The 27,021-nt window shown below is 41.3% G+C and overlaps 1 protein-coding gene across 2 annotated transcripts in view; it reads left to right on the top strand.

The window, feature by feature from the left end:
- Positions 1 to 27,021, top strand: part of LARGE1 (LARGE xylosyl- and glucuronyltransferase 1) — a 537,914-nt gene that overhangs the window by 292,500 nt on the left and 218,393 nt on the right. For both annotated transcript variants that reach the window (XM_044281208.1, XM_044281209.1), the window contains exon 4: positions 23,442 to 23,524. In XM_044281208.1, coding sequence (XP_044137143.1) covers positions 23,442 to 23,524 — 83 coding nt within the window. The remainder of the gene's footprint in view (positions 1 to 23,441; positions 23,525 to 27,021) is intronic.

Below are 27,021 nucleotides of genomic sequence, written 5' to 3'. Positions count from 1 at the left end.
CGTTTTACTTTCCTCCCCCAATATAATATCCATGCTGTTTTTTTTTTTTAATGCTATAAGTAAGAATTGGGCAGTGCTAAAGAATGATCCCATTTTGGGTAAGGAGATCCCCGAACAACCTGATGTGGTATATAAAAAAGCTCCTAATTTTCGCACACATCTGGTCCATAGCGCTATTCCTGACAAGGGTGTAAAGAAAAGAGGGCATAAGTTCACATGGTGCTGACTTTGCCTCCCATGTAAAAATAGGAAAAAAGAAAGCAGAAAAAGGGACATACAGAGTGTGCATTCGAATAAGAGAAACACAGATTTAAAGATTAAAGCGCAAATTACCTGTGAGAGCGTTGGAGTGGTCTACATGATGGAGTGCCCGTGCGGCGTCCAATATAGGTCGAACAATGAGAAAGCTCAAGACTAGGATCCAGGAACACATCAGGAACATTAAAAAGGGATTGGAGACACATAGTGTCTCAATGCACTTTAAAAAGGCACATTAGAAGGATTGAAGTGGTTTGCAATTTACAGGAGTGGAAGTGGTAAAGCCATATTGGTGCAGGGAAATACAATATCGCAAATTAATAAACGAGAAGTCGAATGGATTCTCACCATGGATACGTTGCAACCAAAGGGTATGAACATGGAATTTGATCTAAAACCGTGTCTGGTATGAGATAAATGATGTCAGTTGTAGTAAGGACCTTCTATGGAAGGAGGTGTGGTTTGTGATAGGTGTAGATCCATCAGGTGAGAGGGGTCATGTGAGGGATGACGTAGGGTTGTGTATTTTGTGAATGAAGGGGAACCACGGGAGGGAGGAGATTGTGTACATATTAAAAAAGAAGATAAGATTATGAAAAGAGGAATCCTGTTAAAGATTTATATATGGTTATAGGATGTTTTTATATTTTATGTGATGTATGCAGTGGGGAAGTGTATTGGTTTGCCTGTTGTGTGGGTGGGATTTGCACTCACCTACAGTGCTGCCCATAATTATTCATACCCCTGGCGAATTTTGACTTAAAGTTACTTTTATTCAACCAGCAAGTAATTTTTGTTGAAGGGAAATGACATAGGTGTCTCTAAAAAGACGTATAAGAGGCACTATTGTGGGAAAAAACATTTCTCAGCTTTTATTTACATTTGAGCAAAAAGCGTCCAGTCCAAAATTATTCAACCCCTTCTCAATAATCAATAGAAAAGCCTTTATTGGCTATCACAGCAATCAACTGCTTCCTATAATTGCAGACCAGCTTTTGCATGTCTCTAGAGGTATTTTTGCCCATTCATCTTTAGCAATGAGCTCCAAATCTTTCAGGTTGGAGGGTCTTCTTGCCATCACCCTGATCTTTAGCTCCCTCCACAGATTCTCAATTGGATTCAAGTCTGGACTCTAGCTGGGCCACTCCAAAACGTTAATGTTGTTGTCTGCTAACTATTTCTTTACCACTTTTGCTGTGTGTTTTGTGTCATTGTCATGCTGAAATGTCCACTGGTGCCCAAGGCCAAGTTTCTTTGCAGACTGATGTTGTCGTTGAGAATCCTCATGTATTGCTCTTTTTTTATGATGCCGTTTACTGTGATTAGGTTTCCTGGTCCATTGGCTGAAAAACACCCCCAAAGCATTAGGTTCCCACCACCATGTTTGACAGTGGGGATGGTGTTCTTTGGGTTGAAGGCTTCTTTTTTTTTACGCCAAATGAAGGAAACATCATTGTGACCAAACAATTAAACTTTTGTTTCATCTGACCATAACACAGAAGACCAGAAGTTTTCTCCTTTGTCCAGATGAGCTTTTGCAAAGGCCAAGCAAGCTTTCGTGTGCCTTATCTGGAGAAGTGGCGTCCTCCTTGGTCTGCATCCGTGGAACCCAGCAGTGTCCGTTGGATTGTCTGCCTTGAGACATTGCCACCAGCAGAACCCAGATTCACCAGGATGGCCTTGGTGGTGATCCTTGGATTCTTTTTCACCTCTCTAACTAGCCTCCTGGCCAACACAGGTGTCACTTTTGGCTTCCGACCATGTCCTCTGAGATTTTCCACAGTGTGGAATATCTAGTATTTTTTAATAATACTTTGCACTGTAGCCACTGGAATTTAGAAATGGCCTTGTAGCCCTTTCCAGACTTGTGAGCAGTGACAATGCGCAGCCGCAGGCCCTCACTGAGCTCCTTTGTCTTAGCCATGACTGACCACAAACCAACTGCAGAGAGCTGCTGTTTTTCACCTGTTGAGTTGATTAAAACAGCTGTTCCCAATTAATCAGGGTAATTAGGATGCTTTAGAACAGCTTGGACTATTTGGAATGGTATAGCACTTTTGATTTTCCCACAGATTGTGACAGTTTGTGAAGGGTATGAATAATTTTGGACTGGACACTTTTTGCTCAAATGTAAATAAAAGCTGAAAAATGTTTTTTCCCCACAATAATGCCTCTTGTACATCGTCTTATTATCTTTTGGGAGATGCCTATGTCATTTCCCTTCAAAAAATTACTTGCTGGTTGAATAAAAGTAACTTTAAGTCAAAATTTGCCAGGGGCATGAATAATTATGGGCAGCACTGTATGTATTTCAAAGACCTCCCCAAACCAGTTGAGCAGACGCCCCTGACGAAGCTTGGAGGGAAACCCGGGTCGGGTGTATGCTCTCTGTATACACTGCTTTTATTCTATTGAAACATTGTGAGTATAATAAACCCCTTTTTTATTTGACCCTGGGTGACAGTGCTTCACTATTGCTGCGACCTTTGGTTCTCCACAGAAGCATGTAAAGGAGTGAAGGAGGCTTCGGGTGGCTTTCGCTGTTTACCCATGTCCATCAGTTCGAATGGCTCTGACTTGATGAATTTTCCTCTGGGACTTTTTGAGGCAGGATGGTCCAACCAAAACCCATTATTATACAGTATTCTCTAATCATCTGTAAGGATCTTTGATAAAATTAGAGCTGAGCCCTGGACAGAATGTAACAGCAGCTACGGTTCCAGTGTGATTTCATCCGTAAACCCAGGACGTATGATGATGAGAAAGTAATTATGCATGGATCTGGATCTTGGCGCCATATACAGTATGTCCTGGTGTTTGCACCTGAGCAATATGGCAGACACCTGTACTTGTGATAGGGAGGGAGGTACACAGTTTTTGGGACTATCACTGAGTTTATAGAAAGCATGCAGCTGCTGGGAAAGCAGCCATTTTACTCCAGGCCCAGGACAGCACAGTTGGCATTCAGTGGTTTGATGAATAAATTACGGAATAGTTGAAGCAGTTAACAATAATACCGCACTGTACCCAAGGGCATGTACATTCAGCTCCTCTTCATGTATGGATTTACATGGAAGAAGCTCTGTCATCGTCAGTACAGGCCGTACCATTATAACTTATAATAGTAGATTGGTCAATGTTCAGCCTTATAAGGATTTTTGGGGGATTTTTATAGTGACGGACAATCCTATGAATAGGCCATCAATTTCAGATTTGTTAGGTTCCATTTGTTGGCACCATCACTAATTATCTGACTGAAAGGTTGGCGTCCTTTTCATTTTCACTGCTCTGTTAATTTTGTAGTTGCCGTACCTGTTATTTAAAGGGGTTGGGTCATCTCAGACATTGGGGTATTCACTATCTTTAGTGAAGGAAGGTGCAACTCGCGCTGGGACTGCTGAGAATAGCTTAGCGATATGCCTCTAATGTCTGAGATGATACAACCCCTTTAAGGCTGGACCATCAATATCAAAGTTCTAGAAAACCCTTTTAAATATCACCTGTCAGCAGGTCCAAACCTATTAAACAAAGTATAATGCCTGGTAGGGTTAATCCTGCTGATATTTAATTTTTATAAATCTTTATTAAATTTTTCCAAAATTTACATGGTTATTCAACAGTCATTTTATTCTTACATTACATGTATTTCCCCAACCCCCCACCCCTGACATATCAGTTGCTCAAAAGAAAAGAAACCAAACATAAAAAATAATAAAAAAATACAAATAAGACATATTCTTCCCTTCTCTCTCCGGGGTAATCTGAATTACCATATTTAGGTCTTAATCTGTGGTTTACAATATGTGCTAAAGTTGTCAGAGGTAGGGATACACTATTTGACGTTATGACTGAATCGTATTACCATATTGCCCAATAATGAAAAACTGAGAGTCCATGTGACCACATATAAGGCGATTTTTTCCCTCATGCGGTACCATATCTCAACCCCACAATTCCCGGGTCCTGCGTAATAATGTCCACAAGTGGCTCAATAGCTATAGCAAATAGCAGAGGGGCAAGGGGACATCCCTGTCTAACCCCTCTGCCAACTGGTATGCTATCCATTTACTATCACCCTTACGGAAATGTCAGTATACAATAGCTTTACCCATGTAAAAAAAAGGTTCACCGAATCCCATTTTCTTCATTGTGTTGATCAAAAAGGGCCATTCTATCGTGTCAAAAGCCTTTGAGGCGGTCTATAGTTACAATCAACCGTTCTCCTGCAATTTGTGGGTTCAAACTGGGTATTCACAAAATATGTCATAATATTCTCTGTCGTGGTTTTCCCTGACATGAACACCGATTAATCCTCATGAACAAGCACCGCGATCACACTCCTTAGTCTAGTTGCCAAAATTTGGGCTAATATTTTATTATCAGTGGTGATCAATGAAATAGGATTTTAATCTTGCTGATTAAATTACTTGTCTTGTGAAAATTGGTTATGGTGTTCCTGAGAAAAAAGACTTTCATTCTTAATGCAGATGAGGGTTTCAGTGCACCAAGGGCCATCGCCAGCAGTGGAAAACCGCATAGCGCTAAGGCGCTAGGCTCCTCCCCCTGTGCACTGAAGCCTTCATATGCATAAAGGATAAAAGTCATTTTTTTCTTGGGAACACAGTAACCAATTTCCACAAGACAGGTATCCTTTTGTCAGCATGATCAACCATATAATGTAACAGGGTTGATCCAGCTGGCATGTGCCCTTTAAAGTCTTCATTATATGTAATATACCTCCTGCTTGACCTTTAGCCAGTCATATTCATTGTTCAACAGAATGTAAATAACTATTAGATTGGTGGGTGTCCTACTTCTGGGATCCCCACTGGTCATGAGAATAGTGACCTCATACCCCGCAGGGCCCCTTGAAAAGAAGTGGAACTTTGGCCGTGTAGAAATAACCGGAATACTGTTAATACTTAGAACTTTATTTTTAATCTATCTTCTAACTGGAAAAACGATCAATACATGTTAAACGTGCCCAGATAACAATGTCCACATAACTGTGCCACATAGTGTCCAAAGTACAGCATTGTATAGTGGCAATAAACCAGGGGTGGGGAACCTTTTTGCTGCCGAGGGCTATTTGGATATTTGTAGCATCGTTCGCGGGCAGGGGCGTAGCTATAGGGGTTGCAGAGGTAGCAGTCGCTATCGGGCCCAGGAGCCTGAGGGGCCCCAAAGACCCTTGTGCCAAATGAGAAGACACCTGTTTTATAGAAGGTGCATGCTGGTCAAGTTACACCTCTGGCTGGAGCAAAGGTGTTAGGTCAAGAATTTGGCATGGTGGGGGGTGCAGTTTAAATTTTTGCCTCAGGCAGCAGGAAGGCTATGTGCTCCCCTGCCCCTGGCCACAAAGCAATGAGGGATGGGGGGCCCAAGCTAAACTCTTGAACCAAGGCCCATGAGCCTTTAGCTACGCCCCTGTTCGCGGGCCATACAAAATTTGCAACTTAAAAATTTGACTGCTATATTTGGTCAAACATAAAATAAATTAGTAAGTTACAGAAATTTCGCTTCAATTAAAAAATCTTGAACGCTGTATTTTTGCAATACAAAATGGTGCCTGCAATATATATTACAAATAGTACAGGTGCCATTTTGACCACAGATAGCTGTCCAATTTTTACGGTCAGAATGTTATGTATTTAGTTCTTTATTTGGCATTAATGGCAGCCAAGCTAATCCCAGGGGGGTCCAGAGAGGGGTTCACCCAGCTTTCGCTCTCCCTGCCACTGTCCCTGCCTTTGTCCCTTTCTCAGCCTCAGATGCTCCCCACCTCCATCAGCCCCCCCAGCCTCAGATCAGACCCCCATCAGACATCCCAGCCTCAGATCAGACCCCCATCACATCCTCCAGCCTTAGATCAGACCCCCCAGCTTCAGATCATACCCCCATCAAACCCTACAGCCTCAGATCTGACCCCCGGCCCCAGATCAGACCCTCCCCAGCATACTGGATCCTCATAAGACCCTCCCCAGCCTTAGATCAGACTCCCATCAGACCCCTCCAGCCTCAGATCAGATTCCAATCAGACCCTCCCCAGCCTCAGATCAAACTTGTATCAGATACCCCCAGCATCCAATCAGACCCCAGATCAGACGTTTTTAAAAATAAATAAATAAACTTACCTCTCCAGCTCTGCACAGTGCTGCCACTTGACAGATTCACTCACCCTCCCTGGTCTTCTTCCCACCGTGCTGTACTGAGCACAGTGTCAGGTCATAGTGCGCATCTAGGTACACTGCGTCCTGACAGTGTACGCGTCAGGACACAAAGCGGGGCTGGAATAAGACCAGGGAAGGTGAGTACAGCCAGTGCATGTGCTCTGGCAGTGGTCCGGGGGCCACATAAGATGATCCCATGGGTCACATACGGCCAGGAGGTTCCCCATCCCTGCAATAAACAGTACCATACAGTGTTTTCATAAGAGTGCCATACAGTATCCAAAATATAGTACAACCTAGTACCCATATAATATTACTATCACCACTGCCTTAAAGAGTGTTATCTCAATTCAAACGATTCTCATCTTCTTTGTGTGGTGCCAAATCAATTATAAGTATAAGTATGCACGTGCCATACTGCTTTCATAATGAGACCAGACACACAAGTTGGTTTCATGGAAAGATCATCTCATCTCCCTGAGCAAGAGAGCGTTATTCAAAATACAGTCACTTAAATAGCAGACATCACAAAAGGTGTGTTCCTTAAGAAAAGACTATTGGCTTCTTGACAAAATCGGAGTAGTTTGCTAATTTTATCCCTGAGTTTCATTGGCACATTCAAAAATGGCAACCTAACTCCCCCTCCCCCAGTGACCTTAAGAAAAAGAAATGTACATGAGGCTCACACATCTGGTTTGCTGCCATCTTGTGGACAAAAATGTGTACTACAGAATGTTCACATTATATATAGAGAAATAAAAGCTATCTCTCACAAATCACTCCTTTTGCCAGGACCAAAGGTGAACAGGCAAAGTGAGGTACTCTCCCAACACCCTAAACAGTGAAGAGCTGGACTTTCCACATTGCTTCACCAGGTCCCCTCAACTCCCTTTCGGGTTTTCCTTCACCTTGTCCTATTTACCCCGCAACCATCAACAAGGTTTTATTTACTTCAGGATGGAATAATTTTTGTCTTTGACAGGGGCACAGCACATATACATAGTGTGACCATGGATGTATTAAACATTTTTAAAAACAATCTTCCTAAAATGTATAACAGCCTGTTAAAACCAAATGCTAAAAACATTGTAGTCACTGAACCAGTTACAAAAACATTGTTCAGGCCATGATGTGATTAATTTCAGAATTTTTCCCATCAGTTCATTTGATAAAGTCCATCAGTTTCTTCTGATTCTTGGTGATCTTTCCATCAGGGGCAGTGTTGGAAATGTAGATACAGCAGGAACTTCCAACGATCTTGTAGACCCTCCTTTTTCTGCTGTCAAGGACCAGTCGGTTCTGTAGAGTCATCATCGGAAAAAGAGCTCAGTTGTTCTGCCATTCCCTCCACAGGTGTAATTCACAAATCTCTGTTGATGACAATAGAGATGTTAATCCAATCTACATTTTTTTTTTTACTACTAATCATGGGAATTAATGACTCAAATCCTGCAGCTATCTGACTTTTAGCTTTAAATTTATCAGAAACTCTTCTACAGACTCCTATGGCATCCATGTATACATGTGAGTCAAAGGATGTAAGGAGTGACCTCCTTAGTCGTGACCGGACATTGTGTTGCTTACTTATTTTATCTCACTCAGGAGGTAAGAATAGAACAAATAGCATCAGGACTTGATCAGGGTGCATTGGCCACTTCATTCCACCTGCATCCTGGGTCGGAGTTTCAAATCTCTACACAGTCATCAGATATCTGCGTTTTGATAATTTTGGTTGATAAACCAACTGTCAGAAACTATCAGAGTCACTACTTGTCTTATTCAGCTGAATTATGTACGAACAATATCCTGGAGGGAAAACACCAAATGGCTTTTCTGTATAAATCTCTAAGACCAGTTTGTCTTCATATTTTTAAATTGGCCAAATATTTAATGCCAATTATAGGTAAGGATGTAGGAGCCCCATTGAGGTAGAGGAAGTCAGGGCAGCGATAGAAAGCATGATGGTGGGGAAGTCTCCTGGTCTGGATGGGTTCCCGTTAGAATGGTACAAAGTAGATGTGGACAAAGTGCACGGTTGTTGAAAATCTTTAACTACACCTTTGAGTGCAACAGACTGCCCCCTGTCATTAATGGAGGTGACTATTGTGGTAATCCACAAACCTGGAAAACCTCCGGATCAGTGAAGCTCCTATAGACCAATCTCCCTTTTGAATGTGGATGCGAAAATCCTAGCTAAACTTCTCGCTAGACGTCTTAGGGATGTAATTTTGTCAGTGATTGATCCTGATCAATCTGGTTTCATTTACCAACTTACAGGTCTCACATGATAATGCCGGATCCCGAGCGATCGCTTCCCTTGATAATGAAAAGGCATTCGACTCGGTTGAATGGAATTTTATGTGGGAGACGTTATGCTGTCTGGGCTTCCCCCAGTCTTTCATGGTGGGTACAATTACTATACCAGGCCCCTATGGAAAGGGTTTGGGTTAATGGGTACCTGTCGCGCCTTCATAGAGGTACTAGGCAGGGGGGTCCCTTATCACCTATGTTATTTGCCCTAGTTATGGAACCCCTTACTCAATTAGTTAATGGGTCGGGACTGATTGAGGGATGGTCTATAGCGGGAATACAGGAAAAGAATTTGCTTTATGCTGATGACCTACTGGTGTACCTGGCTGATACAGGTCCCTCCTTGGAAGCACTTTTGGATACCATAGATGGCTTGGGAGATACTCAGGTCTTCGGGTTAATTGGAGTAAATCTAGTCTCTGCTTAGTTGATGAGATGGATCCCGCAGATATAATGCTCCTGTCACGTTTTAAGGTAGTTGACTGTTTTGTCTATTTGGGGATCAAGGTACACAGAGATCCCACACAGTTGTATCGGCTCAATGTAGTCCCCACTATGGAGTATATTACCCGTAAACTGGAAGCTTGGGAAAATTTGCCACTGACATTAATAGGTAGAACAATTATGATACAAATGGCTTTGTTACCGAAACTTCTATATCTTTACAGAGCAGCTCCTACAAAGATCCCCCATATCCACTTCGATTCCTTAGATAAGATTTTTTTCCCCTTTTCTGTGGAAACACCAGTCCCCTCGCATTGCTAGGAAATATTTGAAAGTCTTATATAATCAAGGGGGGTTGAGACTACCAGACATGTATGTGTACTACATCGTTGCCCAATTAGTGTATGCCTCTTCGTAGATCAGGGCAGATGCCAATAATCTTGCAGTGGTATTAGAGGCGGCTCTAGTGGGCTCTTATGAGGCATTGGCCAAATTGGTATATCGGGGAGGAGCGACTTCAGTCTTGCATTACATTGAAGCGATGGCTACAGTGGTGATGGCTTGGAAGCAGTTTGTGGTGACGCACACTGAGAGTGAGGGGCAGGATACTTGGTCCCCGTATATACCCTTGTGGCGCAACAAGCATCTGCAAGAACTGTTTCACTTACCTGACTGTGAATTTTGGCCTCAAAGGGGTGTGAAGTACCTTACTCAATTGTATGTGGATGGGGTCTTCTGTTCATTTGAGAGCCTTCGCAGGGAATACAAATTGCCTCATACATATTTCTATTGGTTCCTCCAGCTGAGGCACGCCTGTGAGGCCCAATTTAAATCCTTATCCTGTTTGAAATGTGGCCCCATTGAATCTGTGGCTCGGTTGAAACAACCATATAAACTTATTTCATCACTCTATGTTGAAATTATGAAAATGCTGGATTCGCCGCTCTGTCGCTCCTTCGAGCGTTGTAGGGTTGATATCCCGGATCTGGAGGCGTCTCACCTGGAGGAACTGAGCTCTGTCTAGAAGAACATGGTAATAAGCGCCTGTGACCAGCTCATTCAACTTAAGTGGGTACACAGAGTTTATCTCACTCCAGTACGTCTGCATCATATGCGTAGGCTCTCAAACCCCTCTTGTACCAGGTGTGGAGAGCCGAGAGGATCTTTATATCATATGGTATGGACTTGTCCTGTTATGCGGCGGTACTGGAGTGAGATTTGTGATTTTATCTCCTCAAAGCTGGGGCTCCCGGTGATACTCTTTCCTGTAGTCTGTCTGTTGGGATTGTGGACAGAAATAGTTCCTACCAAATATGGAAGGAAGTTGCTCCGATTACTCATGTTTTACGGGAGGAAAACAATCCTTTTGCATTGGAAACCACCAAAGAACCCCACCCTTGGATCCTGGATCCAACTGATAAACGCTGACCTGCAGATGTACAAACTCACTTTTGCAGCGAGGGGGACTCCTGATAGGTTTGATCAGATTTGGGGCCTTTGGTTATGTGCGCAGGGTACTATCTGATTTTATGTACAGGGCTCTGGGACTCCAGGATGAATGAGTGTGTGTGTGAATGGTTGTCTTGTCCTGTACTCGTAACTATGCAGTGATGTAACATGGGACTGCTTATTTGTTTAGTAACATAATGCCATTGCTTTATTCTGATGTATCTCCCGCTTAGGGATCCTTGTATGAGTACTGGATTACGGACTTGTTGTCCGGCTGTCTTTGTTTTCTGTATCCTTTTGGGATTTTGAGAAGTTTACAAATTTAAAATGCTTTCTATAAATAAACACTATTAAAAAAAAAAAAAGGATGTAAGAGCCACAAATGCAACTGAACTTTGAGGTTTTTACCTTAACAACATTCTAAATTTGCCTAGGGGATCTTTTTCACTTACACATGCTCCTAATACATATATCCCTGAATCCTGTTGGATAGGATTTCTAATGGACTGGAACAGAGGATTACACTCATGTTTACAACTGTTTGGTGGTGTTCCCTTCAGGACAGTCATCCTTTGCGACAAACTTTCACCTTTACTGACTCTAGAGATTGTTTTCACTGGTTTATATTCCCAACACTTCAGACTAGTGTTCCATTCTGTTAATCTCCAATATCCATAGTTGGTATGGTCATATCTAAACACTATTTCCATAGACTGGGTCAGTTCCAGTCACACAAATTTACTTATCAGACCAAAACCAAGTGTCCTATCTGTCTTACAGTCCACTATACTGCAAAGGTCAACTTAATTGTTCTTGACTCATCTTGATAATTTGATTTGACTGTGATTTCCCGCTTCTGCAATATTAAAAAAAAAACAATACGACATGCAAAAACATTATGGCTCTTATAGTCCTGGCACTTGATTGCAATATGACACGTAGATCCAATCAGGCTCTTCTTCCAATTCGACACCAGTGGCGGTGGTTATCAGGACTTGATGTAGATCTTCAAACCGTAGCTCTAGGACTTTCTGCATGTCTCTCGTTTCACCATTACCCAATCTCCTTATTGTAAATAATGAATTGCTTCTATACAGTCTGGATTCTAGAAAACAACTAAAACTTTGAAATACACATTAGACAATCAATTTGTGCAACAGACAACATAATTTGAAAAACTACTATGCTGCATCTGGAGCTGTTGGGAAAATAGAGACCTAATCTTGGGACATTCCTAAAGAGTACTTCATATTGACTTAGGCTTATCTTCTGGTTAGGTGTGTACCAGATGGAGAAAAGCCCCAGGGGTAGGTACTCTTACCTCATTCGGTATCTTTTAACTGTATCCTTTGCTACAGGCCAAATCTCTGAATATCCTGGAAAGAGATCAATACAGACACAGACATATTCACACTGTTCTACCTTTGTTCTAAATGTAGTCAATCCGCAGTCTCTGAAATGGGTAAGATGATTTGGCATATGCCTTCCTGGAACTCCCATAGTTCTCCCATCATTATTACAGCATTCACCTTCAACTAACCTAGTGGCAGCATTGTTGAACACAGGAGCCATCCACCACAGAACCCAATCGCACCTTCTCTCTCTTGATTTGCCCATGTTCTAAACCCATCCTCTTTAGGTAGAGTGCCCTCTGAAGGAAGAGATTCTTACCAACCCTCCAGAGTCCATTCTCAATCATCACTTTTAAGTTTATCCTTTGATGTTTCCTTTCAGCCTCTGTAGCCTGTATCTGAAAAAGACAAACTTTTGGAAGTCTACTGGCCCTAAGCCATCCCGTATCACACAGACTTCCACTTAGTGTAGACGTCAGGTAATAGTTTAGCCTTCCCCCTCTCAGGCAGCATCAGGGCATGAAACATCTTTTATACACTCAGCATTCATTATATATGGGCTTACCCATGCATCAAACCAAATTTCTTCTGCACCAGAATAGACCATAATAATGAATGATACTGAAGGCAACCCTGGATGTTAGTAGTTTTACCCTCAGCCATCTTACAAACCTCAGCGAGTATCTTCAGCTCTGTCTCCTGAACTATCATTGCTGGAGGGAGTGGTTCTTTCTTGACAACATCAGATTAAGTAGGAACATCATATCCTGTCCGAGATGATCCATCTTCCAAGAACCTGAAATTATCTACCAGAAACTCAAAAGTTTGGTTATTAATTGGAGACAGTCATGTGAATTGGAATTTTTATTTTTAGAGGTGGGAAGGCACTACTACTCCCTCCCCCCTCCGGAGGCAGCGGAGTAGTCGGATCTAAATTTTTGCACCTTTAAGGCGATGAACAGTTTGTGAGAGGAGTAGGAACTGCATTACTATCTACTCCTACACATGTGATATTACCCATGAGAGATCATGGAACATGTTTGCTATGAGGCAATGGAAGTAAATCCTAAGGATTGTATAGATAATAGGGATCCAGCATTTGATTCTGTATTGTTAATTACATGTGGGAGTTGCACTTGAAGGTCTGAACATTTGTAGCTCCTCCCACGGGCGAGGAAGTGGCCAAGTACATACAAAGTCTTCCTTCCCCTCAGTGGGGAGGACTGATAGGCAGCCACACCCACAATTGGGCCTTTGTTCAATTCAACTTCAACAACATGGAGGGACAAAATGGAGGGCTATAGTGAACTTCACTCAGACCTAGCTAATACTAGACCTTTCCAGATGATCCTTAAGACCATCCACAAAGGCAGCATTTAAGATTTTCTCATGCATATCTAAGGTATGCTTAAAGCCCAAATACACCCAACTTTCCTGGAGTATAGTGAAAAATGTCTCCACACTCTCTGTCCTGATGCATATTCAGACAATGTGACAGGATAATCACCTAAATGCTTTCTCCCCCACCCACTGTTGAAGCTACAATCTTGAGAGAAATAATCCCCAGCTCTACAGTAGCCTAAACCTTCTAAATCTCCCTAACAACATGAGAAAACTCTCCATATTTTAAATAATTCTCTACAAAACAGCATAGGTAAGTCCTCTGAATTGAGAATTCCACTCATCTGGTAAAATTGATGTTATTACTGGGGATACTGGGTACAGGAGATTTTATACATTCTAAAATGATGCTAGAAATCTCACAATTTCGGGTGACTGAAATCCACTCATATCTGATAAGGACTTAGAATGGGTGCAAACTTACATTGACTGGATTGGTCAGGGACACTTCCAGTTGGCATCATAGGAATAATTTCTGCCGGCACATTTTAAACTTGTAGAACATACAATTGGGAAAGCTTATTTGCAGACATCATTGAATCTAATCCAATACTGGGACCCATAACATGAATGGAGCCCTGTCTGGAAGATCTATAGATAACACACATGTTAGTATCTTCACTGTCTGCAGATGCATTACCAATTACCAGCCCCCACCATAAGGGGGGGGGTTAAATTCCTGGGGGGACGGGGGACTGACGGACTTCACTACAGCACAATAGGGGGATGGCAAAGAAAGGAGCAGAATACATGATGGGAGGGGTTCCCTCTGGAGGAGCAGATTCCAGAGCAAAAAAGAAACAGGAAAAGTTACTGTGTAACTAAAAGACACAGAATAACCAACGTGGGTTACCGCAGATTTTGAGAAAGGGGGATGGGATGCCACATGGTTACTTCTTTGTTCTCTATAGGAATTAAAATTCTCCATCTTGCAATAGAAATGCTGCTCATTTCATTTATCCAACTTACTTCAACTTCTATCGATCACTTTCATAGACAATTTTCGCCATAACTCAGCTTGCACCAGCCTATTATCCTTTAATCAACTTTCCTTTTCCTTCAATACACTTATTCATAAACTTTAATTTAATCTATCTCCTACTGCACTTTCCTTCTTTTGCAGTTTCAATATGCAGCCTCTAGGGGGAACTCTTACACAATACTACGTATTTACAGATAATACCCGATATATCTGCTACACAATATCACAAAATGCTTTCAACTGTCTAACTGGGACATTGTCCTCTCTTTCTTGCATTAGCTGAGCCGCTGTTAACATCTCCTCATTATATCCTGTAACATTAGAATTGCCCTGTTTTCTTTATTAATATTTAACTAATATTCTTCCTAATAGGGACACAGAGTCTTAAAGATATGCAGCCGTTATCAACCGTTCGGGACTCATATAGTCTTAAAAAATATCCAAGCGATACTTATCCTACGTAACACACAGTTTTAAAGATATTCGGCTGCTATCTAACCAGGTTAGGGTACACACATTACTATTTAGCCTTCCTAATCGGGAAACCACAAAAATATTTAACCTAGATTCTTCCAAATCGGGAAACCACAAAAATATTTTAACCTAGATTCTTGCTAATTGGGAAACCACAAATAAATCTAAACAACAAAAAATTCAAACAAAAATTCATCCAATTAGGGGAACTCAAAAACTATATAATCTAGATTCTTCCAATTAGGGAATATTATCTCACTGGGATCCAATTCTACATTACGGATATTAAGCTATCAGCTGTCTACCAATTTCCGCTTCGTTTCAGCACGTCCTACTACACAAAGAAGGAATATTTAATCTAGTTCTTTTGTTCTAAAGGACAGATCAGCTATAATTCGAACCCTTCTATCGCGATAACACCAATTCAACTCTTGAGAATCTACTTGGGCAAAAGGCTCAGAGAAGGTATGTAAGAAATAAAGCTTTACATTGCTGTAGCATGTGACCTCATCTCATGGTTTTGCGTAAGTCCTCTCGTGGCGTTTGAATCGGAAGCTATGCAAGCTGTCTGCCCAACCTGGGATGCCAAATTGCTATCGCAATTTATGCGATTCTCATCTTCTTTGTGTGGTGCCAAATCAATTATAAGTATGCACGTGCCATACTGCTTTCATAATGACACCAGACACAAAAGTGGGTTTCAGGGAAAGATCTTCTCATTTCCCTGAGCAAGAGAGCTTTATTCAAAATACATTCATTTAAAAAGCAGACATGACATCAGAAAAGGTGTGTTCCTTAAGAAAAGACTATTGGCTTCTTGACAAAATGGGAGTCGTTTGCTAATTTTATCCCTGAGTTTCATTGGCACATTCAAAAATGGCAACTTTACTCCCCCTCCCCCAGTGACCTTAAGAAAAAGAAATGTACATGAGGCTCACACATCTGGTTTGCTGCCATCTTGTGGACAAAAATGTGTACTACAGAATGTTCACATTATATATAGAGAAATAAAACCTATCTCTCACAAATCACTCCTTTTGCCAGGACCAAAGACAAAGAAATGCACATGAGGCTCACACATCTGGTTTGCTAGGTTTGCTGGGTACTACAGAATGTTCACATTATATATAGATAAATAAAACCTATCTCTCACAATGGCATCAACAGATTTGCACCTATGAAACTGGCTGACCTGTGTCATGCACTTGGCAGCTGAAGGCATCTGTGTTGGTCCCATGTGAAAAATTAAGTTTTAATATATGCAAATGAGCCTCTAGGAGCAAAAGGAGTGCTGTAAATCAAAGTGCAGAAGGCACGGCAGTTGCAGAGAGAGCAGAGCCTCTAGGAGTAACAGCAATGACCGCACTGCTCCTAGATGCTCATTTGCATATATCAAACATAATTTTTCTCAGCAATGTGAGCACATATGAACATGGGGCCAACACAGATGCCTTCAGCTGCCAAGTGCACATGACATAGGTCAGCAAGTTTCATAGGTACAAATCTGCTGACAGATGCCCTTTAATATATGCTGTACGCCTATACAGTGAGACTCCTATACAGTGACAGTCTCCAAAATTCAGTGTTATATACATTGCCTAAATTGGAAGCCCCCGAATAGTGGAGGCCACAGGCAATCTAGAGAAAAAAGAATATAAACATTTTCCAGCAGTAAGGGGGTTAATAATCTGTTGTTCGCACTTGCTGCATTGAATATCATCATGTGGTGCCCCCTCCTCTATTCCATTTATAACACCTTCGGCGTTTCGTTTTATTTTCACTCATAATCATTATGTAAATGGCGTAATTCACATTTGCTTTTAGTTTAGCGCATTATGGGGATGGGAAAAACATCTCATCCTCCGACAGAACTCTGTTGTAGGGTAATAACGACTTAGCGCCATAATTGTATTATACTTCAATTAAAATACTTTGAACAAAGCTGTCTCAAGTGGGCCACCAAACAGCTGCAGAACGCCTCCAAGCCGCCATTATTACTCGGCTAAAGTATGACTGCTACCAACAGAATGGAAGAGCTTCCAAGGAGGGAAGAAGGAAGGGGGTACTGGTCTAGTGAACACAATTTACCAAACATACATACATCTTAGTGTATAAGACAACATACCCACATCTGTGGAGAGGTAGCATAGAACCTCCACATGTATTGTAGCATATTCTTCTACATAGAGCATTATTGTACTAGTTATATCCCTTTGAAAAGAGGGGCAGTATTATAGCATTTAGTTACTTGTACATAGGAGGCAGTATTTTAGTAGTTCTATTCTTCTACATTGGAGACAGTATTATATTAAATATATTCTTGTACATAGGGGGCAGTATTACAGTAGTTATATTATTGTACATAGGAAGCAGTATTATAGTATTTATTTTCTGGTACATAGGGGGCAGTATTATAATAGTCTTATTCTCCCCTTTAGGGGCAGTATTACAGTAGTTATATTCTTGTACATTGGGGCAGTATTATATTAATTATATTCTTGTACATAGGGGACAGTATTATAGCAGTTATATTCTTGTACATAGAGGGCAGTATTATGGTAGTTATATTCTTGTACAATGTTGCAGCATTATAGTAGTTCTCTTCTTGTACATAGTGGCAGTATTATAGTAGTTATATTCTTATACATAGGGGACAGTATTATAGTACTTATGTTCTTATACATAGGACCAGTATTATAGTAGTTATATTCTTGTACATGGGGCAGTATTATAGTGGTTATATTCTTGTACATAGAAGCAGTGTTATAGTAGTTATATTCTTATACATAGGGGCCAGTATTATAGCAATTATATTCTTGTACATAGGGGGCAGTATTATAGTAGGTATATTCTTGTGCATGAGTGGCAGTGTTATAGTTGTTTTAATTTTTTACATAGGGGCGGCATCATAGTAGTTATATTCTTGTACATAGGAGGTTATGTTATAGTAGTCATATTCTTGTACATAAGGGGCAGTATTATGGTAGTTATATTTTGTACATGTGGCAGTATTATAATATTTATTCACTTGTACAAAGGGAGAAGTATAACTTTGGGTTTTCAATGGTGTTTTTGTACACTTTTCCAGTTTTTACAACTGTGGTTTTTGGTGCATTTTTTGACAGTAAAACACAAGCTGTTAGATGTTTCAGATGTTAGCTGAAAGTCTATGGGAAATATGAAGCACACAATACACAACTGTTTATTTTTCAATTAACATTTTTGTTAATTAGTTGGCGGTTTTAGGGTTTCTGATTTATTTATTTTTTAAATGCAGGATGTTGAAGGTGTTTGTATCTGCTCCTCTATAACGGCAAAACCTCCAACAAAATAAGGTTCACAAAGTTGCTTAAAAAAATCACCTTTGTTTTGTGGTGGAAAAATACCAGACCAGATTTGTGTGTGTAAGGGACCTAACAGGAATTAATTTTTTTATAGTTCAGTTCAGTTTTAAGCAACTACTTTTATAAGCCAGAAAGATGCTGCAAGCTGTTATCTCTGCTCTGTAGGTAGTCAGGAAATATGTATATATTAGCATAAGATTGTATATCAGACTTGGCAGTTCATACGGTTGCCGGGTCACGCCGATTGTCTATTCTCATATACAGTGTTTTGGCAGCAATTCTGAAGTGTTGGTTGCTATGGTAACCAGATTTATATTTTGTATGGAAAGTAAATAAATAAGTATCCCCTGATGACACCGATAATGACGTAATCTAGTGCTGAACCGAATGTGTTAATATTCTGAGTCCAGAAGTCCATGTCAGAGTAATGGGATTCAACCAAATTTCTTGGCCTTCCAGAACCCAATTATGCCTCCTAGCTTAGATGCGAGTTTCCCAGAAACAGACGTTTTTTGTCACACTGAGATTGTAAACCTTCAGGCACTCCCTGCGACGGCCGCTCTGTGTTTTTTGTGTATTTCCATGGCTGATTAGCTGCAGCTGCGCCTCTAGAGGGATTTTAGGCCGTCATTTCGTGGAATGGAATTGTCTGTATCACAAATGTGATTTGCAGTCACAATAACTGTCACCCCAGTGCCTGCCCCCGGAGACCGCGCAGACCCCAGTCATTAGGTGAATTTCTGCTTCTTAAACATATGTGTTCTATTATAGATTCCCTTTAGCGATTCAACAATAAAATCCATTTTGAAAAAGAATATAGATTGGTTGTCATTATTTTTTCTTTACTCAGAATATTTTTCTCGGATAACATGAAATTGCACAATTGAAGAAAGTTTAAACACACATACATTTTTTCATGTTTTCATAAAAAAAGCAAAAATAAAATAAATAAAAAAATATATACACCGGTATATGTGTGTGTGTGTGTGTGTGTGTGTATATATGTACAGTGGATATAAAAAGTCTACACACCCCTGTTAAAATGTCAGGTTTCTGTGCTGTAAAAAAAATGAGACAAAGATAAATCAATTCAGAACGTTTTCCACCTTTAATGTGACCTATAAACTGTACAACTCAATTGAAAAACAAACTGAAATCTTTTAGGTGGAGGAGAAAAAACTAAAATAATGTGGTTGCATAAGTGTGCACACCCTCTTATAACTGGGGATGTAGCTGTGTTCAGAATTAAGTAATCACATTCAAAATCATGTTAAATAGGAGTCAGCATACACCTGCCATCATGTAAAGTGCCTCTGATTAACCCCAAATAAAGTTCAGCTGCTCTAGTTGGTCTTTCCTGAAATTTTCTTAGTCGCATCCCACAGCAAAAGCCATGGTCCACAGAGAGCTTCCAAAGCATCAGAGGGATCTCATTGTTAAAAGGTATCAGTCAGGAGAAGGGTACAAAAGAATGTCCAAGGCATTAGATATACCATGGAACACAGTGAAGACAGTCATCATCAAGTGGAGAAAATATGGCACAACAGTGACATTACCAAGAACTGGACTTCCCTCCAAAATTGACGAAAAGATGAGAAGAAAACTGGTCTAAGAGGCTACCAAGAGGCCTACAGCAACTTTAAAGGAGCTGCAGGAATATCTGGCAAGTACTGGCTGTGTGGTACATGTGACAACAATCTCCCGTATTCTTCATATGTCTGGGCTATGGGGTAGAGTGGCAAGACGAAAGCTTTTTCTTACGAAGAAAAACATCCAAGCCAGGCTACATTTTGCAAAAACACATCTGAAGTCTTCCAAAAGCATGTGGGAAAAGGTGTTATGGTCTGATGAAACCAAGGTTGAACTTTTTGTCCATATTTCCAAAAGATATGTTTGGCGCAAAAACAACACTGCACATCAACAAAAGAACACCATACCCACAGTGAAGCATGGTGGTGGCAGCATCATGCCAAGGGGCTGTTTTTCTTTAGCTGGAACTGGGGCCTTAGTTAAGCTAGAAGGAATTATGAACAGTTCCAAATACCAGTCAAAATGGCCTTGGAGGGGTTAAAAAAAATTCTTTTTTTACATTTAACTCACCTTAATCCACTTGATCGCGCAGCCCGGCTTCTCTTCTGTCTTCTTCTTTGAGGAAAAGGACCTGTGGTGACGTCACTGCGTTCATCACAAGGTCCATCACATGATTTATCACCATGGATGATGATTCCCTGTATGGGATGAAACATGACATGTCGGGACATGAGAGAGGGACTTGTGTAGGGAATAGGCCCCTAATAGGGACAGGTGCCTGACTGGGTCGCCCCTATCAGGGCGGGTTCTCTGTATCGCTGTTAGGTAGAGACTAATAGCCCCTATCCCAACCAATTGTAGGGTTCCTACACAAGGGCGAGCCAGGATTATGTCCCCAGAATACTTACCACAGTGATATAGACCCTGCTGACAACATTGTTTGCCGTCTTGACATCAAAGGACAAATACTGGGCGGATATATACCAGTACACGCACATCAGGATCCGGTAAAATTAGTCCATTTATATACCGGAAATTGTCTGCTTCCAGGTATTTTATGATTGCTTTAACATTATAGCTTAAAGTCACCCAAATTTTTTAACACGTTTTTCAAGATTTTGATTTTAATCGTAATAAGTAAAAGTTACGTTATAGTACTGTATATAATGCCTAGGTCTTTTATGAGGATTTAGTTGCTATGGGCATCTAAGCCACTTCCACTTTACACCAGTTTGATAAATGACACCAATAGTGTGTATGTATATATATATTTCTTATACTGTATATACAGTTCCAGTTATTTTATCCTTTTAACAGACAATTAGACTGTAAGGAGCAGAATAAAGAAAATGGCGTATCCATCCGATGACAGTGACGGCACTTATTGCACCCTATTGGCTATAAGGGTGCTTTCACTTATAGGGGGAAATTTAACATGAGGGTAATTTTTGAAGGCAGTTTCAGTTGGCATACTTTGCACCAAATTTACCAAGCAGTACACACTAGGGGAGATCTATGAAAACTGGTGTAAAGTAGAACTGGCTTAGTTGCACAGAAACCAATCAGATATCACCTATTATTTTCCAAAAGAGCTCTGAGAAATGATAGATGGAATCTGATTGGCTGCTATGGGCAACCAAGCCAGTTTTCCTTTACACCAGTTTTGATAAATATTCCAGTTTTAATTTGTATTTATATTAATACATTTGTTTTATTATAAACTCTCATTTTATTTATTTAAAAATAACTTATTTTAAAAGGGCTTTCCGAAATTTTAAGGCTCCACTCACACGTCTGCAAGTGTTGTCCGCACCCATTCCGCAATTGTGCGGAACGGGTGCGGACCCATTTATTCTCTATAGGGCCGGAAGAGATGCGGAGAGCACACTATGTGCTCTCCGCATCCGCATTTCCAGAGAGCGCCCCCGATCTTCCGGTCCGCAGCTCTGCAAAAAAATAGAGCATGTACTATTCTTGTCGACAATTGCGGACAAGAATAGGCAGTTCTATGGGGGGTGTCAGCCGGGTGTATTGCGGATCCGCAATACACTACGGACGTGTGAATGGACCCTTACACTGATGACCTATTTTTCTTCTGTGACTGCTGCTGTCTTCTCAAACTGCTGATCGGTGGGGGTCCGGGGTGTAGGACCCCCACCAATAGGATACTGATTACCTTTTTTACCCATCTATTAATATGTTAGTGGGCAGATCAACGTACCCATGCATAAATCAGCCACATGATGTGATTACACTATATTTTAGGCCATGTTAGGTTTTTTTTCTACTTTTCTGTATTTTTTCATAAGACGATCTCCAATCCATTTTCCTCTACATGATATTTTCTCCTTCAGAATCAATAGCCAAATATATTGCAAAGGCTGAGCTATAATAACCAAGGACTGACAGGGTGGGGGAGGTTGCTCTTCAAATGCCATTATTACAAATATTTGTCATAGAGTCCGATCCGAATGTAGGACCTAAATAAAAGATTAATTTTTCAATATGCGATAAATCCCTTTGGTCTTTCAGAGATAAATCATAAATTAGTAGGTTTTGTGAGATTTCAGCAAGATGTACAGAGGTCAAGGACAAGTCTTTAACTTCAGAAAGAGATCTCCCAGGAAAATAAGTTATTTAATATCATAAACCATTTATAATTTCAAATAGTGGTGGTGGGGTGGCACTACTATTGGGTGACTACACATTTCAGTGCAGCCATACCAGTCATGTAACACAGCTGAGTTCAAAGAAGCATTGAGTTGAAAGCCTCAGCTCTCCCCCTAGTGGTGGCTGTAGGCAGTTATATTTTTTCAGTTTCACTCTGTTTATTCACTGACTGCTGCATAGATATAATATAATATTTATCACTAGAGAATTGTGGACCTATTTAAATTAAAGATTTACTTGCAGCATCACAGAATGCTTGTGTCTCCGCTTTGGTCTGTCGCTTCCTCCTTCATTCATTATAAACACTGCTTCCCTTTTTTTGTAAAATCTTAAAATGTATCCAAATTATGGACCTAAAAGACTGGAGATGCAGAGGTTGTCACACACGTCCTCTATACACACAGCAAGGCCTCATGCACACAGACTTTTTTTGGGCGTTCCGCAAAAACGGTTTCCGTTGTTCCATGTCCGTTTTTTCTTCCGTGGGTCTTCCTTGATTTTTGGAGGATCCACGGACATGAAAAATGAAAAACAAATCTCAGTCAAGTTTGCCTTTGAAATGATAGGAAAAAACGGACACGGATCACGGACGTGGATGACAATCTTGTGTGCAGCCGTGATTTTTTTGAACCGTTGTCCGGGAAAAAAATAGGACAGGTCATATTTTTTTCACGGACTGGAAACATGGATCACGGACGCGGATGCCAAACGGTGCATTTTCCGATTTTTCCACGGACCCATTGAAAGTCAATGGGTCTGCGGAAAAAAACGGAAAACGAAACAACGGCCGCGGATGCACACAACGGTCGTGTGCATGAGGCCTAGGGCTGTGTCATCGGTACACAAGCACTTAATAGATCATTTCTAGGTACCCGATATTATGCCAGCTACTGTCCAACTACAAGTCCCAGTGTGCTGAGCCACCCAAATATTGAGACTTGTAGTCTAGTGGGAGGAATGTCTTATGCGGCTTCTATACTGAGTCATAGCTTGTTGCAGCGATGCTTATTTTATTGCCATTTTACTTACTAAACCTCGGTGTCTCTTTATGTTGCAGACCATTCACGTCGCCATAGTGTGTGCAGGTTATAATGCCAGCCGGGACGTGGTCACACTGGTCAAGTCCGTCTTGTTCCACAGGTAAAGCTGTTATTTCTTACCTTCTATGGTTATGGGAGTGGGTGTAGTATAGGAAATAGTGTGTCTCTTTATTCTCTCTCCATTCTCTTTCCACTCTCTGTCCTTCCTCATAGTGCTGTCCATCACTCTAGTTCCATAGCACTTGGAATCGCTATCTTTCTACATACTGCTCTCCATCAGTTCTCTCTTTTCATTGCCCACTCACTCTTTCTCCAAAGCACTGCCCATCACTGTTTTCCCTAACCCTCTCCATCATTCTCATTTCATAGTGCTCTCTATCACTCTGTCTACGGCTTCTCCATCACTCTCCATAGCTCTCTCCATCACCTTCTTTCCATAGTTCTCTATATCACTCTCTATCACTCTCTCTATGACTTCTCTATCACTCTGCAAAGTGCTGTCCATCACGCTATTTCCATAGCCCTCTCCATCACTCTTGTTCCATAGTGCTCTCTATCATTCTCTCTATAGCTTCTCCATCACTGTCCATAGCCCTATCCATCACACTCGTTCCATAGTGCTCTCCATTACTCTCCATAGCGCAGTCCATCACACTCGTTCCATAGTGCTCTCTATTAGTCTCCATAGCGCAGTCCATCACACTCTTTCCATAGCCCTCTCCATCTCCCACGTTGCATAGTGCTCTTTATCACTCTCTCCTGAGCACTCTCCATCACTTTCTCCACCACGCACTCTCCATAGATTTCTCCAACATGCTTACATTTCCTTCTGTCTTTATATTCTATACTCTCTTCTATCTAAGCCACTCTCTTCTTACATCTTTTAACCACCCATTCACTTGACTTAAGCTGAGCTGCAATACCAGACATGGTCACGTGAAAAGTAGTAGTTTCTTCCCCTTTCTGAGGGAAAGAAAAGCAAACCCTTTTTTAAATCCCAAATTACCACTTAAAGGGGTTGTCACACGAAAAATATTCTACAGTTTTCAAACCAGCACCTGGATCTGAATATTTTTGTAATTGCATGTAATTAAAAATTTAGCATAGCCATTGAGTTATTGAATAAAATGTATCTGTATAGCACCACCTGCATGTTTTTTTTTCTTATTCCTTTGACCTGCTCACTGAGAAGGCTGCACATGCTCAGTTTCATCCTTCAGCTTCCTCCTTAGCTGTGATAGGGAGAGCATGGACACGCCCCCTTAGCTGCAGCAGAAAAGACACGCCCCCTGAGCTGTCAGCTTGATATAAATCTAGCAGAGCAATGAATGGGGAGATCTCTGGATCCATGTGAGGTACAGGGCTGGTTCTAGCTTTGTTAGAAAGAGATTGTCGTGTACTATATGATGTCTTATTATTATTTTTTTACATTAGTCATGTAAAATTAGTCATTAGTCATTTTTTTAAATCTCCCCCATTCTTCTATTATTTTACCATCCATAAGTGAGCCCCGTACACTGTCACTACAGGCGTCTATTAATCAAATGGTTTCACTTTGTCAGTTTCCAAAACTGCTTTTTCTGGATCCACAAGCTTACAGTTTTAAAGACAGCACAGCCCAGGGAGATGAAGATAGCAGGGGTAGTGAGGGAGGGGATGGTGAGCTCAAGCTGTGGAGAAGGGGAAAACATTAAAGCTTAATAAAAAAGGAAATGACTTGGAAGCAATTTCTTTGTTAGATTTAAATTGTATTTTTATTGTAATCCTGTTAATGTGTGTGGTTCTCCACGTGGGAGGTGCGTACTTTTTTAATCCGCTGCCTTGGTGTATCTACTGTGTACTAGTGATTCACATAACATATGCGCGCTCCCTGTGCATTGTCTCCTGTGCATGGGAAATGTTTAGTTCATCTTTACAATATGAGAGAAATGTAACTTTTTTGCCTTTTTTATATTTTCCAAGCTGAGATTGTAAAAAAAGCCAGGAACAAAGAAGAGAAATCTGTAATTTGTGTAGAAACCAATATAATTGGTATTTGCATTTTAGTTACAATTTGCATAAATTATAATTACAGCATATTTAGGCCACATGTGCATGGCCATGTCCATATTTCGGTCCTCAAACCACAGATCTGAAAAATATGTATACCTTCTGTGTAAATTCCGCATTTTTCTCACTCCCATTAATATGGATGACATGTGTACTTTGCAAAAAAGACATCTGGATGTAGACAGCTGTCATGAACCAGCGGATGTGGACCCACTGTGCCACGTGTCCTACCTCCTCATAGGGCGTTGTCTAAGTGAACCCCCTCTTCACAGTACCCCTGATGGTAGGGATAGACTTTCACGAGGGGAACACCAGGCGGACCAGGAGGTACCTGAGAAAGGTACCAGAGGTAAAGGCGTTGTCAGCAGGCTGAGTCGTTACCAGGAGCAACAGTGCAGGACCGAAGGGTGAGGCACAGGCAAAGTCAGACAGGCAATAGGTCAGGGCAGGCGACACAGGTACAGGTCAGGCAATCCGGGCGGCAACAGGAGAGTCAAGGCAAGCAGGCAGGGATCAAATAGGTAGCAGAATCCAGGAACACAAGTACGAGTCAGGAACACAAGCGGCTAACAGGAACCTTAGCAGAACACAAGCACCTTGACACTGAGGCATCTGGGAAGGGGGCTGAGCCACTTATATATGTGCAGGAGGGCTAGGATTGGTCAGTGAGGTCACATGACCTAACCCATAAAGCCCAGGAAGTGACGCGCACTGGCCCCTAAGGAAGTGCTGCAGGAAACAAGCAGCAAGCATGCTGTGGCCATGGTTGAGAGGAAACTGTGGAGCGGATCCCAGAACAACAGTACCTACACAGCCAGAGCCCAGTGCTTGAGCGGTGAATAGGAATCACTGGCCGCAGATCACCGCTGAACACCGGAACCGCAGCGGTAAGCAGGGAAACAGCGGCGCACAGCACACAGATCACATGTGTGTCGTATTATTTGTGGACCCTTAGAAAAAAATGGATGCAAAATATAGTTGTGTGCCATAATCTGAATTATGGAGTATTTACTGTGTTCACTCCACACTGGCTGTATACATATAGGCAGGGAGCTCCTCCTAGTGTTGGCTGCAGGTAACCACTATAATAGTGTCAGGAGGAGCAATTGATTGTTGGACTAGGCCCCAACAGTCGTGTCCATTGCCACTTGGGTAGGTATCCCAGGGATGTGAACCAGCCATTAAACATGTTGTATAATAGGCTGGCATAAATGTTCAGAATTAGACAGATATGCGATAGATAGATTTACAATGTGATCTCCATCAAGGCCACATTTAATGTGACTATATAATGAAATCTCATGATTTGGCCTTGTGCCTCCCGGACCGAGGGCTTTGACCTACCCTGAGTGTTCAGCAGAATGATGTTAATCAGCAGTGATTAATCCCAGGGGCAGCTTCTAAACTAGTTCACCTGATTCCAGCAATGGAGGAGCCCCACGACACACAATTTCTGCATCCTTGCGTTCTCAATGCCTTTGACCCTGTTTTTTTTTTTTTTTTTTGCTGGTATTGGGTTTTTTAACATGGATCTGTAATAAATATGTT

Source organism: Bufo gargarizans, chromosome 2 (assembly GCF_014858855.1).
Source record: "Bufo gargarizans isolate SCDJY-AF-19 chromosome 2, ASM1485885v1, whole genome shotgun sequence".
Classification (NCBI taxonomy): Eukaryota; Metazoa; Chordata; class Amphibia; order Anura; family Bufonidae; genus Bufo; species Bufo gargarizans.
The sequence above is the reverse complement of the archived record's forward strand: the minus strand, read 5'-3'. Positions and strand labels throughout refer to the sequence as shown.